The 15,713-nt window shown below is 31.9% G+C and overlaps 3 protein-coding genes across 7 annotated transcripts; 2 read left to right on the top strand and 1 right to left on the bottom strand.

Moving 5' to 3' along the window:
* Positions 1-6,093, top strand: LOC148233245 (nudC domain-containing protein 1). Its single transcript, XM_088189624.1, has 2 exons — positions 1-1,276; positions 5,336-6,093. Exons 1-2 carry the CDS (start codon positions 4-6, stop codon positions 5,827-5,829), a joined length of 1,767 nt encoding a protein of 588 aa, XP_088045750.1. The 5' UTR covers positions 1-3; the 3' UTR covers positions 5,830-6,093.
* A 219-nt stretch (positions 6,094-6,312) lies between these two features.
* Positions 6,313-12,843, bottom strand: LOC148233244 (uncharacterized). Of its 5 annotated transcripts, none has more exons than XM_088189627.1 (5): positions 12,825-12,843; positions 10,087-10,266; positions 9,730-10,012; positions 9,546-9,665; positions 6,313-9,450 (listed from the first exon to the last, which is right to left on the bottom strand). In XM_088189627.1, exons 2-5 carry the CDS (start codon positions 10,254-10,256, stop codon positions 9,337-9,339), a joined length of 687 nt encoding a protein of 228 aa, XP_088045753.1. In that variant the 5' UTR covers positions 10,257-10,266; positions 12,825-12,843; the 3' UTR covers positions 6,313-9,336. The 5 variants fall into 5 exon arrangements, with proteins under 5 accessions (XP_088045753.1, XP_088045754.1, XP_088045752.1 ...); XM_088189628.1 differs by lacking the exon at positions 12,825-12,843 and adding an exon at positions 10,585-11,562; XM_088189626.1 differs by lacking the exon at positions 12,825-12,843 and adding an exon at positions 10,365-10,605.
* Positions 12,142-15,577, top strand: slv (sugar transporter SWEET1). The gene is made up of 5 exons (XM_088189630.1): positions 12,142-12,297; positions 12,712-12,789; positions 12,861-13,087; positions 14,063-14,238; positions 14,300-15,577. Exons 1-5 carry the CDS (start codon positions 12,209-12,211, stop codon positions 14,408-14,410), a joined length of 681 nt encoding a protein of 226 aa, XP_088045756.1. The 5' UTR covers positions 12,142-12,208; the 3' UTR covers positions 14,411-15,577.
* The last annotated feature ends 136 nt before the right edge of the window (positions 15,578-15,713 follow it).

Below are 15,713 nucleotides of genomic sequence, written 5' to 3'. Positions count from 1 at the left end.
AATATGTCGTCGGCTAAATGTCAAAATTATTCGGTCACTGGCAACATTATCAAGATGGACGGCACCGAGATGCACTGCTTCGACCTGGAAGTGGACCGGCGTTTGCTCGATGCCTCTTTCGAAGGCTACAAATTAGGAAACTCGCCGTGTAAGCTGAACCGAATAAAACTGCTGAGCGCCCCCGCGAAGGCTAAGCCCAACCCCGACCACCATTCTCTACTCCACGCCAGATTGTACACCTTGCACAACGCCCTCGAAGCGGACAGAGCTTCGAGATTCATGTACTACATAGCCGACGACTGCTCAATATGGACCGTGAATCTGAGTAAAGAAGACAGCCTATTTTGCTCTTTGAAACCGTTAAGCAGCTTCAAATCTACGGGAGAATTCCCACCTACGCTAAAGTTCACAGCGACGGGTTTCGGATTACTCTCTACGGGTACGGGACGATTAGTCTTATTATACACCGCAAACCGCAGGAATTTCAGAGAATTCGAACTAGTAGCCGAAGCTGAACCGTTGGGTGAAAAATGTTTCACAATCTTAGACGTCTCGCACGTGTTGGAAACCGATCAAATACACTGTATCTTGTATTCCATAGAATCGACTGAAACTCGTTCTAAAAGCATCATCGAATGGGTAACTATCACTCTGAGCCGTGACAAATGGACCTTTCGAAAGATCCGCAAACTGCAATGTCCGGCCGCTATTCACTACTGCTCTATCGAAGACGATTGCACGTCTATATTCGTAGCCGCCGACCATCCGATCCGTCTGGTCCCCAACGACGAATGCGAAAAATTGTACACAAAAAAAAAAATAGAAACGATAGACCCCAATATGTGTACGTACTGCTGGATACAGACTAAAGAATGTATCACATTAACGTTTCGCGTCGCCCCGGGTATAACCCGTGATAAATTGGAAGTGATAACCAAAGGCGATCAAATTCTAGTCAAGTGCGAGGAAAACTACTTATTAATAGGAGATATGTTCAGACAGGTCGTAAACGATGCGACTACTTGGAGCGTCGACGATGAAGGAAAATATGAAATTTATTTAAAGAAACGGGTGGAAGGAACAATGTGGAACACCTTTTTGTTGAACGGAGATCCGGACGGTGAGCAGATTATGGATCCAGAGCTTGTGGCCGAAGTACACAAAAGATTGGCTCATTTATGCACTGAAACTGATATAACGTCAAACGGAATTTCCTTATTCAACAGTGAACAATTGGAGGAGTGTGATTTTAATTATGAGAATGAATCTTGTTTGAGTGAGTATCCTTTTATTTTGTAACAATAATTCACTAATATATCAATCAAATATTTTTATTATTATACAAATTGACACCTTCATACAACATTTTCATCCATTACTTATATATTACTATATTTCTTTAAGAATGCTCCGATACTAACCAACAATCAATCATTTATCACTACTTGTAATACACACTCTCAGTGGAATTTCTTTGAATCCCGATTGTTGTTCACACAATGTTTTTTGAAATAATAAAATCCTTTAATTATTATTAATAATAGCAACGTTTAAATTATCAGCTATTGCTCCTCCGGAGAGTGCTTTATTTATTTTGCTCTCTCAATGTTGTATGTATTCATCATATGATGATCTTTATATGTATTTCCATTAATCTCAATATTTTATAATATGATATTTCTCTGAGTAGGATTAATTCATTTTTTTTATTCTTTTCCACGTCTTATTCGGGTCATTTTTTATTTCATCTAGATACTTGACTATCATAGTTCTATATTATTGATATGTTTTCCATTTTTCATTCAAAACTTTATATTCTACTCATTTTGTTTGTATTATTTCAAATATTTTATATGAATCATATTTCTTTTCTCTTGAACCAATTAACGCCCAAAAGAAAACTATATATGAAATATTTTTTTATTCTTATTTATTACGACATACTGAGCAAAGAAAATTTTAGATAAATGCATATAACTTAGAAAATAAAGGGATGTACACAGCTGTGAGTGGACGGTTTAAGAGTAAATAACGTTTTCGTACAGAGTACAACGCCAGCGACCTCGTGGTTGTGCCCGTTGTTTTTTCACTCTAATCCAAGTATTGTTGATGATGTCGGATGACTTTTCGTTTTTGTCCCTCGTATGTACCTTCGAGCAATCGTCCGTCTGAACAGTAATTGATCCATATAAGTCACCTGTCCAATATTGCAAAGTAAAACATTCAAATAATTAAAGTATTAGAAATGGCCATATCCAGTAAGTAAGTAAAGATTGCCCACCAACAATTTTTTCCTCTTATATGCACCCGGTAAAGACTGGTGGACTGATCCATTTGGTAGATGCCACCCATTTTTCTGTTGTAATTTATCAACAGTTTTTGCTTTTGAACCTTGCACCATTTTTTCACTTTTCCCAGAGGCTCTATACTGTCAAAATTGGTTCCCATTGTAGCATTTGGGGCAATCGGTATCTTTGCCAGCAGAGATTTTACGACTCTCGCGCCGAGAGGATCAGCAAAAGCTTCTGTAGACTTACCACAATAAACATCAAATGCGTAGCAGTAGCCGTCTGAACTTGTTACAGCCTAATTCCAATAACCGAACTGTACAGGTTTTCCCATTATAAATTGTTTTACTGAATGACGGCCAAAGTATTTAATCATGGACTCATCCACAGACAAATTTTCATGAAAAACTCCCCACTGGCACGGGTTTCTTTGAATGAGATCGCACAACAGTCTCACTTTGAACATTTTATCGTTCAAATATATGATAGACAGTGTATCAGGATTCATTATTATCATCGCCTGAAATTGTGCAATTGGTTGACACTCAGATGCCCATTGTACACGCATGTGTACAGCGAAATAAGATATAATATATATTTTAGCATACGGTAATTGAAAAATATTATCATACTAATAGTATCTCACGCTATAGTAGTCTAAATATACATAATAATAAAAAACAAGTCAAAATATTTTATTATTTATAATAAAAAACGATAGAAACATCTTACCTAAATAATTATGTTTCAAATCCTTATTACGATAATAAACCAATGACATTTATTTATGCATTATTGCAAAAAAAAATTGTAGTTCACTACTACTATATAGTTTCGAAATAAGTAATTGCTTCCATGAAAATTATAGAAAGAAAACACTAAATCACCCTTCGAACAGGTGTACACAAGCGTGTACGGTGGGCGTTAATGGGTTAAAGCATCATCATTTATCCACGGTTTTGAGTTGAATCGATATTCTTATAAATATTGTTCCTTATCATATTAACATCCATGTTATCTACATTCCAGTCATATTTTTGTAATTCTATTCATAATTTGTTAAAATCTATTTTTTTAATTACCAAATTATTTTTTTTACAATAATTGCATTATGTTTTTCTATATAAATATTTACAATAAAATGATCAGTAATTCTTGGTGTTATTTTCACTTCACATTGTACTCTTTTACTATTAATTTGATTAAAATTGCACATTGAACTCAGATGTTGAACAATAGAAATGTTTACGTAATTTTTTTTTATATAATTTTAAAAATAATTTTAGTTCGGAATATTCTATGTCTGGAATAATCAGTTAGAATAAATGAATATTTGCAAACTATACTCTATTTGCGTTAACACAGTCAGCTCGAGAGGTAACCGTTTCATAATTGAGAAAGAGACTGCGTGTTTGAGTTTACGCCCCTACTATTAGCTCTAAAGCACACAATACTGATTGATTGATTGATAAATATAGAAGATATAATAATGGTTTTAATTTCTATAAATTTGTTCAAAATATAAACCGGAGACATGATAAGTATATCAAACGTATATCCGTATCGTGTGCTAAAGGGCCCATACGCACTGTCGGCTAGCCGCCGGCGACTAGGGACCGCCGGCTCAAAAACGCAGGTAGCTAGGCTAGGCGGCTAAGCCGAGCGACTCGAGGTCGGGTAGTACATTCGCGAAGAAATTGCAATATTAATTTTAAAGAGAAAAAAATATTATTTTATTTTCAATATAATATTGAATTTCCCTGTATGAAACGCTTTTTGTTTCCCAAATGCAATTATAAATGTATCTGTATTATGTTAAAAAAATTAATTTAAATTGAGAAGCAAGAAATAATATAAAATAATTATACATATTATTTCACAATATTTTTTTTTCGTTATCAATATTCATATAAAATTATTGTAAACGATTCGGGATTCAATTTCTACGATGAGCGTTTCTGTGTCGAAGCTATTTTTTGTGAATGATGTATAAGTCGCCTCGAAAGTCGCTCCTCGTGCGAATGCACTCATTTAAACCCATGCTTTTATAGGTTGCCGCGACAGGCAAGTCGCCTGTGCATCACCTCTGCGCAGGATCGCGCCTGCGTGCGTATGCACCCATTTAAAACCATATAAAGTACAGTCGCCGGGCGGCTAGCCGACAGTGCGTATGGGCCCTTAGAGCTAATAGTAGGGGGCGTAAACCCAAACTTGCCATCTCTTTCTCAATTATGAATAATGATGAAATGGATAACTCCCAAACTGACTGTGTGACTGTGACAAATAGGGTTAGAGTCGAGTGATGATATGAGTAAGACTTTTATGTTTCTTTGGACGAAACTTGGATGAATGTGAGAAAATGTTTATTTTGATAAATTTAATGAAGTAAGAGTATCTCTTCAGGTGGGCCTTTAAAAACGAAACCATTGCGGTCGCTTTGACACAATACACAATTAATGCGCGAGACATTGAGTACTGTTTCTAGATATGTCATGATCCTTACTGATTCTTGGGTTTTTGCTAGATATGTTCAAGTTAGTGGTCTATTGAAAAAAAACATTCTTGCTAGTGCTAAAAATTTGATCACAATAATATTCCATATATCTTGTTCTATGGTTTCAAAACTATTTCTTACATCAATAATAAAATTTGAAGGACTTATACAAACTCTTTTTCTAATATATCAGTTTGTATATTATGCAATGAGCTTGTGCATTTAATATGTTGCTGAATAAGATGCAACCCAATATTTGTCAGTAAAGTGATCATCCAAATCATGCTTTTTCTCGCAAATAAAGCAATAAATCTACTGCAATAAATAGTTTCTCAAGCATTAAAATGTTTTTACTTTAATTAGATACAACTAAGAATGTAAATAGCATGATTTTTCATTATTCATATATTTCAATACACTTTTACCACACTCAGAAGATATTACAAATGATATAAAGCCATATATGTAGTTTATTAATCTTTTCTATGAAATACATAAAAAGATACTTTTATATAAATGCGTGAGATTTAATAAAATACTATTCTTTTTTCAGTGAGATACTATAATATTGATTCTGAAATCACACATAAAGTGTCTTTAAGCAGCAACCAAATAGTGTTGCAGGTCCAAATTCATCGTGATGAAGTAATTGCTCTCGCTTTGAGATATGACACTGACGCATGTATATTTCAACCATACAAAGCTGAAGAAGGCGACGAAAAATGGGAACTGAAACACGAAGCAACACTCAAAGCTTTCGGCTATATTCAGTCGTCGAAAGAACAAAAGAAATTTACTGCTTGTTCTCCAGATTTGGAATACTACGTGGTTTGTGAACCGAACAGACACCTCTTCATTTATCATCAAGGGAGCCAAGCTATAAATCTGAGGCAAAGAAATGTTGAGACCGAAATCAAAACGGTTAAAATTGGACGGCAGCAAGTGATCACTTTGGATAACGAAGATGAAATATTGGGTATTTGCGCAACAAATGAAACGCTTTATCTCCTCACTGAAAATTCTGTAATTTATTTTAATATGAAATAGTTATATTATATTTGCATGTACTGTTTGCATTTACTTTTATATTTAATAAAGTAAAAGTTATAATTCTTTGGAATAATAAACTGATAATTTTGTTGTACCAATAAAATATAGAAGTTATTACAAATGATTATATAAACCAGTGGTACTAAAGAGCCACATTTTTCCTGTTGCTCTCATTAAACTTAAAAATAGTTTTGTATTGAACGTTATAATTTGTAATCTATTTTTGAATAATATAAAATATATGTTCGATGTTATATCGTATCGCTAGTGTGATTATTTTTATTAATACCTTTCCGACGGGTTTCATATAACTTTTATTATATACGATTTTTATTTTTCATCTTCAAATACCTTACAACTATTTAAAATAATAAAGTTGTTAAAAAAGTCAATGCCAAAATATCGGCTTCTGTTTTTTGTGAATTATTTGGCTTCCTGTCGGTTATGTGTTATTATAAATTGTAGGATTATAAGAATAATATAAGTATTCCGTGTTATATGTCGTAAAACAGGTGCTGGGAACCTCTATTTCTGAAAGCCCATTCATTTATCTGATTCAAAAATTATTAATAAAAAATCACAAAATTATAAATTGATATTTATTGTTAAAAAAACAGAATACTGAAAATCACAGGGATGGTATACACTTTTAAGAAATCATATTTTATTACATATTAATTTTATGTATGGAATATTTTTAATCCAACCCAATTTATTCTTATTTTTATCTCTATTTTTGAAACTCCCTCTCAGTCATCCAGCTGTGTATCTACAAGAAACTACGTGACTGTTTTCTGTTGAAAAGCATTTGAATATTTGGTTCAAGCATAGACGTCCGCAGTTTCAGTTAATCTTCTAAATGTGTCAGTTATCTGTGATCGTAATTGTGTCTTTCTTTGCGTTAAGTATGAAAATGGGGATTCGCAGCAGTAAGTTGCTGAGAAGCAAGAAAGCATACATGAGTTATTTCGACTGTCGAACATATCATGGGTTGATTACGCTCTTTTTCCAAAAGCTTGCGTATAATTCTTTGATCAAATGAAATATATTGAATTATGAAATTGTGTATTAATTTTCAGTCAGTCAAAAAGCCACATGCGGCTTTAAGGCCGCAAGTTCCCTACCCCTGTCGTAAAATGTTAGATTTATAGTATAATTAGCTGAAATTATTCCTCAGTAGTGTGTTTTGATGTATTGTTTCAGATTTTAAGAATAATATAAATACAGTAGACACGGTAAATTGGGAACATGCTAGTTGGGGGATTAGAAAATACTCATACAATTTTTTGCAATACGTACGTACAAATCAGGAGCGTGTTGTGAGTTATCCTCCCTTTGGCTCGCTCACACAAAGTAACGGGCACCTAATTTACCGTGTTATTGGGGGGTCTACTGTATTCCTTGTTATATGTGGTAAAATATAAGATTTATATTATAATTATCTCAAATTATATACTTCTTATCGTGTTGCCATATGTGAAATAAAAATATTTACATCTTAGTTGCTTGTTTGTTTCCCTTAGGCTTATTATTTTTATGATAAAAACATTCAATCAATAAAAGTATATTATAAATTAGACAGACGGCTGGTTAACATTTTTTTTAAATAAAATAAGAACGTGATATTTCTAATTATTATCTAAAAAAAATTCATAAAAAATGTTTGACAGTTTTGTAACGGTTGTTCCGTATTGTTTCCTGTTCATATTATACTTTCTACTGTACTTATATTATTCATTACACGGTAATTTGAGTATGTGTAGTTGGGGGACTAGAAAATACTTATACAATTTTTTGCAATACGTACGTACCAATCAGGTGCGTGCTGTGAAATGTCCTCCCTTTGGCTCGCTCACACATAAAGTAACGGACACCCAATTTACCGTGTTATTGTATTCCTTGTTATATGTGGTAGAATGTAAGATTATTTTTATAATTAGCTCAAATTATATTATTCTTATCTTGTTGTCGTACGTAAAATAAAAGAATTTAAAACTTAGTTGTTTATGTTTGTATTTATTCTTTTTATGATAAAATTTTTTTAATTATTATCTAAAAAAATTAGGTAATAAGTTTGACAGTTTTGTATCGGTTGCTTTGCATTGTTTCCCATTCATATTAATACTAGTCAAAGTGTTGTGACTTAATACAGATGTATGTCAGATAGTATTGGGCGACAGTGTTGAATGCAGAAGAGCAGATGTCGATGCCTTTCGAAATTAGTAAGAGTCAACGCTTTTATACGTTCACTCCGAGCAAGTTGGACAAATTTGAGAAAGACTTATTTAGACCAAACAGGTATGCCTTAATGAAGCGTGAGTAATTCTCTGGAGTGGCCGTCTATAAATGAATCTATTGTCGCGGACTCGCAATCCTTTTACACCAATGAATAAAAATAACTATTATTGAAACTGATTCGGAGTCATCGGTGGTTTTTATATTTTGAATAACATATTTTGTCCATCATGACACATTGATAATAAAATCTGCAAAATAAGTAATAAGATTCAAACTTTTCTCGGCTGTTGCAGCTCTATAAATTGTAATGTAAAAGTCGACAAAATATATTTCTCGATTCAAGAGTTGGTGCAAGTTTCAGAATTTTCCTTTCACTCAATTGACAAAAATAGCTCTTAAATTCACATGAATTGGGATCGAATACTAACCTTTATGTTTTGTAGCCTCATATTCACTATAATTGTGCAACGGAGTGCAGTCAGTTGTGAAGTCATTAAACGCACATGGTTGAAACAACAATTTGTAAATGACTGTTTCCCCAGAATTCCATTTATTACTACTGACTTGCCATTAATTTACAATTCGAATTAATGCTTCTCTGTGGTCATATGCTGAACAGAGACGTCATCTGTGGGGGGGGGGGGGGAGGCAGGTTCTCATTTTGCATATTATTCCATAGTCTTTCTTTTGATATCACACTTTGATTTAAAAATATGACAGCTATTCTTACCAATATTACTACGGACTGATATGAGAGTATCGGTCAAAGTACATTCAAACTCGTTGCCAAGCGTTCCCACTGCGACGGCGCCAACACGATTTTATTGTTTTGACGTGAATTTTTTACTTTTGAGAAGAAATAATTGCTTTTTACACTCTCCTATTGGTCAAAATTCGGTTTAGATATACTTCATTAGATTCTCACTTATTGTAAGTCGTAATATTGTTATAATTTTTTTTGTGAATCCTTAATAACCGAGCGTTTTCACTGTGACGGCAACGGCATGATTTTATTGCTTAAGACGTTGATTCTAATATGGGACCCCCTTGAATTTGGCCAGAAAAATGCATGACATTTAATAAAATACTATGAATCTTAATGAAATCGAAATATTAAAAAAACGACCACTATAATTCGACTTATAGCTTCCTATGGATTGTCTTTTATATCACATATATTTCTTAGTCAAATAATAATACTCTATTTATTTGTAATCAAGTGCTTGAATGTAATAAGAATATACTATATTTTATTGTGCTTGTATTTCAATTTAGTTTCCTAGCTTCTGTGTCCTTTTTCGCTTCGACGGGCTTAGGAGGATATATGAGCATCAAAATAACTTGGAAAGCACACATAACAAAGCAAAATCCATATTGGAACTGAAATAAATTAATAATAAATTAAATATGATAACTGTCTTATTGTCCTCACATATCTAATATTGGTTATGGACGTCAAAAATATAAATACTTACAATAACATAAGAATTTCTTAATGTGATTGCATATAGAGTCCACATAAATGTAACCATCATACCACCGAATATCACTGAGAAAGGCATTCCAATTGTACTCTTTGTTCTAATAATAGTTTTCTAAAGAATAATAATAAATATAATAATTATCATATAAATCAAATGTTATGTATATAATACATACAAGCTTTAGCAGTGGACTCGAAAGCAACACAAATAAAATTACAGAGACGATCATTCCTAGTCGGTCTTTAGCGGCTGATGGTTCGACTATTAGAATAATATAACCAAGTATCAACGAAACAAAAGCAGCGACAAATGCAATCTGCAATCGAACTTTACGTTTGTTCTCTGAATATGCATAGTACCAGCTCAAATAGCAAGAATTCAGGCATAAGTTAGCACAGTTTACCCGTATCATAACAGAATTTTGGATAATGAATGCAAATTTAAGATTTAAGATACCCCTGAAAAATATTATATGCATAGTGTTGATTAGTTATTATAATATAGTACATTATTGTTTATATATGTTTTATACATTACACCACCAGCTAGAAAAGTTATACAAGAAACATTTTCAGTGTTTCCTTGTTTTCGTATAGTGTTACATACAAACACCGGCATGAATAGTTGCATAAGAGACAATGAAAATGCAACATTTCCAATGATCTCTTTGTAGTCTTGTAATGCAACAGCTACTGCTTCCATTTTACTTTATCTAAAATAAATAATAAATTATCAATAATCGTATAGAAACACACAATCAACTATAAATAACTAAAATCTATTAAATATAATATATGTTTACGCGTTCACCAGTAAAAGCGTAATGGTACTCCTACTTGAAAAATATTTGTGTAATGATGATTATTTCTCATTTTTCATTCGATCTTATCTACATCAGAGTTCTAATCTTGACAGATAAGGTAAAAATGTGCAATAGTGTTGTATCATTGTTTCAAACAATTGTTATATAAGACGTACAATTATCAAGGCAATAACCCCGTTATGTAAACTAACTTAATCAGAAACTTACTTCTACTGAGAGTTATTTCTGGCACTAAATGACACGACTGCAGTTCACGATTAATTGATAATGAATGCACAATGCAATTAGTTGTTGTAATCTTACTTACCATCAAGTCTAATATGAATAATGAATAGACAGTTTTACATAGATTATAATAAAGTGTGAAACGTGGTAGCAGTGTGATTATTGAATTGTTTAACTTGACAACGCCATAAGAGGTACCAGTGAGTAGCGCAATAAATAACATTAAATAAAACAAACATTGAACCAAATATATACTCAATAATTTTTCCTGTACACTGCAATTAATTACCAATTGTTAATACTACACTTTCGCGTGTTGTAGTCAAAAACCGAGTAATAACGTATTTTGCAATCAGATATGCTCTCCAATAATTAGCATCATAACGCTATAGCCCAGGGGGTCCTTACATAGTCCAAAATTAATCTCCACCCACTCTATACTTAACCAAACCGATGCCAAACATTCAGAAATATTTTTGTATTCCGTCCATCAACGCAGTAGCGATCTACCTGCGCTTATCTTATCCTCAGGTTTATAAAATGGCAATCACTTTACACGTTCACATTATATATGTACATGTTCCATCCTGGAAAGTTTCTTCGGGATCAATAGCTCGAAAGCCTGCAGCCGTTAAGTTCACGTCTCACACCCATATACCAGGAAACGTATTAAAATTTCTGAAATGCCTCCACATCTGGAAATTTGTGAAGGCCTATATTCTCAATAGCATCTGCATATGTCAGTAACTGCACTGACTTGCAATTGGTTCCCATTATCCCACAAATTATCTTATAGTTCCGGACGACATTTTTTATAGCTATTTGGGGAACAATTTAAAATGTATAAAATAAAATGTGCATGTATTGTAAGCATTTTATAAAATATATCTGAATTAAAAAAACTATAGTAAGTTTTCTACCATTACCCTCTGGATTTGCGCCTGCCGTATGCAATATGTTTTATGCTTCGGTCGAGTTAGTTGCTTTTAATAATATTTAAAGGTAAATTACAAATAAAATAAAAATATTATTGACTTTCAATGATATTTTTAATTTATGAGTTAAAGTAATTAGCTTGTTTATGCATGGATGATAAGAGACAGGTGTTTTTAGCATTTTGCAATAAATGCTAAAATTCGGAATACATCCAGGTTTATTTCCCGGTAAAAACAGGTTTTTTGGGTGAGAATAAACTGCAATGGGAAAATTGGGAGATTAAAAAACTATGACACATTTTTAGATACATTGCATTGGTTGAATGTTAACATCGTCTATTTCTTAATGGACCTTCGCTATACATGCAATATAGAGATGAAGGTTATAGTTTACACATAATATTTGGAACAACCGAATTCCCTATTTTAAACTAAAAAACATCTTGGTGTTTTTTTTATTATTTACAAATTTCAGGGTTCTTTCCTCTTTTTTAATTTATACGATTTTTCAGAAGTAATAGCATAAGCAATTTTACTTTGCAGTTATTTAAAAAATATATATTTTACAAAAATGCAAAGCCTTGAAAATGTCCGTACTCTTTCGCACTGGCAACACAACCACTTTGTACTCACAACTGTCATGTTGACGTTTGCCGGCTGACGACTGACATATGGCGGAAATCGCCCAATTGTCTTCGTGGCGGGGCCCCGTCGCCACCGCCGCTGTCATTACAACTGTCGCACAGTTTCTTGCTGGATCGTAAATATATCTCTATTTTAATTTAGAAAACTATAAATATTTTATTAGGATTTTATTAATTTTGATAACTATTAAAAATGATGTTTATTTCGCTAATAACCAATCAAATAGTAACCATAAATACTTGTATATTGCACATATGTAATATTAATTGGTATTTAAACGGTGAACTTACATATAATGATATTTTATCTTTATACTATTTCAACTAATTATGCACATATATAAAAATATTACAATATTTAAATTTGAAATATATTCAAATGAACATGAAATTAATTACACTTTTATCAAGCTTGAATACCGTGACTTCCTCACTTGATAAAAAAAAACTAGTTTAAGCACCGAGTAATCACCACGTTGTTATCAGCATTGCAGCTCTTTTTAAATAAACATTAACATTATTTTTTTCAGTCTAGTATGTCGAAAATATATCAAAAATCTCACGACAGGAGAAACGTCAGGTTTCCCATTTGTTTGCGGATTATTATCGTATGTATAATAATAAATAATAATAATTCAGATACCTGTATAATTTATTAACTTATTTGATATCTTTATAGATGTTCCTTGTGGCTTAGATATGGAGTCTTAAAAGGCGATAGCACAATCATTCTTGTTAATACAATAGGTTGTACTTTACAATTTGCTTACGTCGTAATATATTATCGCTATGCCATGAAAAAGACCACTATAACCTATCAAACGTTAGGCACGATTCTCTTAATTGCTGCCATATATGGATATAGCGCATATGAACCCAACCATAATGTGGCACTTGAACGAATCGGTGAGTATAACAGTTTTAGATAAATAGCCTTTTATATCATTAGGAGTTCATGTCAGGTTAAAGCGAAACCGTGTAAATCAAGGTATAGTGTATATATCTGAAACCCATTGTTCCGAAATTAGGCTGACAACACTGATAGACCCTATTGTTTTTCAATTACTGTTGTGTCTGGGAGATTTGAATTAATAATTATTATATAATTATAATTCCGATCGAATCACATTAGGTTTTCTTAGATTTTCCTGATCTCATGACTGAATATTGTGATGAATAATTAAATTAAATTCGTGCATAGTGACATCTATTGATTGATTGTAAGCTGTAATAATAGTTCATAATTACCTAATAAAATAGATGTCACTGATTTACAGACTTTGATTTCAATCTGGCGTTTCACTCTTTAATAGTTGTTGATCGTGTTTACAATGTTGTAATATATTGGGCTAACACCTGTCATGTTGCAATGGATGATTTACAATAAATAAATAATAAATATGTAACCTTAGATGTTATAGAACAAGAATTTTGTCGAATATTCAATTTACACCGTCTGTTCCTAATCCGCGAAGACTAGTCAAAAAACAAATAGAAGATGTTTGTTAATACACAATATTATATTAATTTATTCCAAATACACGCCTTCTGAGTCAATACAGCACTGAAGACGATCATAAAAAATTTCGAAACATTTTTTGTTGAAATTTTCCAGAAGTGCTTTTAAGGCCTCGGTCCAACCCATTTGGACCGAGAATGGACTAACTTTATTTTTAATTATCAGAAGTCACAAGGAGCCAAATCAGGTAAATACGGAGGGTGACCGAGCACTATGATGCCTTTATTGGCCAAGAATTCGCATACAATCCTTGCTTTATTTACAACTAAAGAGATGACGCTTCTAGAACCGGAGTTAGTCCTCGCGGATTTGGGACAGACGGTGTATATAGCAATTATTAATCATGTATGTATTTATTTTAGGTTTCTTGAGCTGCACCGTAACATTATTATTCATCGCAGCGCCACTCACAATGCTCCTTCACGTGATTCGAGTTAGGAGTACTGAAACCTTACCATTTCCCATCATACTTATGTCATTGATTGTATCAGCTCTTTGGTACATATATGGTATTATAATAGACGATCCATTCATGCAGGTAATTTTATCATAAAACATCCCACTTCGTCAACATCATATTAATTAATCAATTCTTTCAGGTACCAAACGCTATCGGTGCGTTACTAGCAGCATTTCAACTATCGTTATTTTTATTTTATCCCTCTGGACCACCGAATGCCGCTTATGCCAAATTAAGTCAAATAACATAAGCAATCAATGTGAAAAGATACATTATTTATATAATTGCATTTCTATACCAATAATTCTGCTTTTCTATTAAATAGATTTTATTTTTTCAAGTATTTTATAATATAATCTTTATAGATGCAGATAAGGAACTGATTTAAGACATTTGCCATTATTTTTATTTACCATAATTAAGTTAGTTTTAATAAAAGGTTGAGGTGTAAGATCGTAATTAATTTTTAAAACTTTACAAAATTATTAACATTAAAACGTTTTAATACATTGTTTTGGAAATAATTTTCAGAAAATTGTATTTGTAGTGTTTTATTGTCATTCTTGAATATGCAGCAAAAGGAATCGGTGAATTTCAAGTAGATCTGCCTTATTTATAAATTTTATAATATTATTTAAATTTACTAGTCGTTGAATTTATAACACAAACTTATAAGATAGTATGAATGAAATTTAGCGGTCTTTCACTGTATATGTAACATGTATTATATTGACAAGACTATATATTTTTTAGAAAAATAATGAATTTAGGTATCAGCTTTCATTCGTTAATTTAAGCTAGTTATGTTTACGCAAATGTTATTAATGATAATATTTATGTAATGAACATGTGTTTCATTGCAAGATCTCCATTACATAGTATTAGAAGTCTTCTTTGGTGCTACATTTGTTACGAACGATTGATACATATTTTATTAGTATATATAACGATTTCGGCCTTGAGATGAATACTTTTTTAATACTATCGTCTGGATGTTAGGATAATAGAATATTTTAGAGTGATTCTCAAATTTCAATATATGATACAATGTTTAGGCTAAAATTTGATTGGTCAGTTATACTGACTTGTATTTTTTGTGTGACTTACTTGATGCCATTTTTAAGTACATATACATATATTTTTGTAAAGACCAAGATAAAAATTATAAGAATATGTTTTGCATAGTTTATCTTATCAATTTCATTAAAAAACTATATTTATTGAAATACATAAGTTTTAACAAAATTCATAAAAATAGATTGTCAGAAAGAAAATTAATTTTCTTATTGTGTTTTAATTTTTTTCAACGAAAATATTTTCTCTATCTATCTATGTATATGTACATAATATAATTATTTATTTATTAATGTATAAATGTGTATATTTGTTGATAATAAATAAATGATTCTATCAAAAATATTTTTTCAATTTTATACGTTTTTAACCTTTTCCGGACAATAATTTTTTCTTATTGAATCTACTGCGGTCCAATTTATGTAAACACAAAAATTAAGCTTCTTGCATATTATTAGGGTAAGCCCTGTACCCGTTCA

This window comes from Plectrocnemia conspersa, unplaced genomic scaffold, assembly GCF_051122295.1.
Source record: "Plectrocnemia conspersa isolate PC_06_02 unplaced genomic scaffold, ASM5112229v1 ptg000008l, whole genome shotgun sequence".
In the NCBI taxonomy this organism is placed as follows: Eukaryota; Metazoa; Arthropoda; class Insecta; order Trichoptera; family Polycentropodidae; genus Plectrocnemia; species Plectrocnemia conspersa.
This window is presented reverse-complemented; position numbering and strand designations above follow the sequence as displayed.

Bases quoted from the DNA above. Each gene is read 5' to 3' on its own strand.
- LOC148233245 (XM_088189624.1), top strand. From the start codon at position 4: ATGTCGTCGGCTAAATGTCAAAATTATTCGGTCACTGGCAACATTATC. The intron at 1,277-5,335 runs GTGAGTATCCTT...TTCTTTTTTCAG, and splicing joins TGAGAATGAATCTTGTTTGA to TGAGATACTATAATATTGAT.
- LOC148233244 (XM_088189627.1), bottom strand. From the start codon at position 10,256: ATGGAAGCAGTAGCTGTTGCATTACAAGACTACAAAGAGATCATTGGA. The intron at 10,013-10,086 runs GTATAAAACATA...AATATTTTTCAG, and splicing joins TTTCTAGCTGGTGGTGTAAT to GGGTATCTTAAATCTTAAAT. The intron at 9,666-9,729 runs GTATGTATTATA...ATTATTCTTTAG, and splicing joins CGAGTCCACTGCTAAAGCTT to AAAACTATTATTAGAACAAA.
- slv (XM_088189630.1), top strand. From the start codon at position 12,209: ATGGCGGAAATCGCCCAATTGTCTTCGTGGCGGGGCCCCGTCGCCACC. The intron at 12,298-12,711 runs GTAAATATATCT...TATTTTTTTCAG, and splicing joins GCACAGTTTCTTGCTGGATC to TCTAGTATGTCGAAAATATA. The intron at 13,088-14,062 runs GTGAGTATAACA...TATTTATTTTAG, and splicing joins TGTGGCACTTGAACGAATCG to GTTTCTTGAGCTGCACCGTA.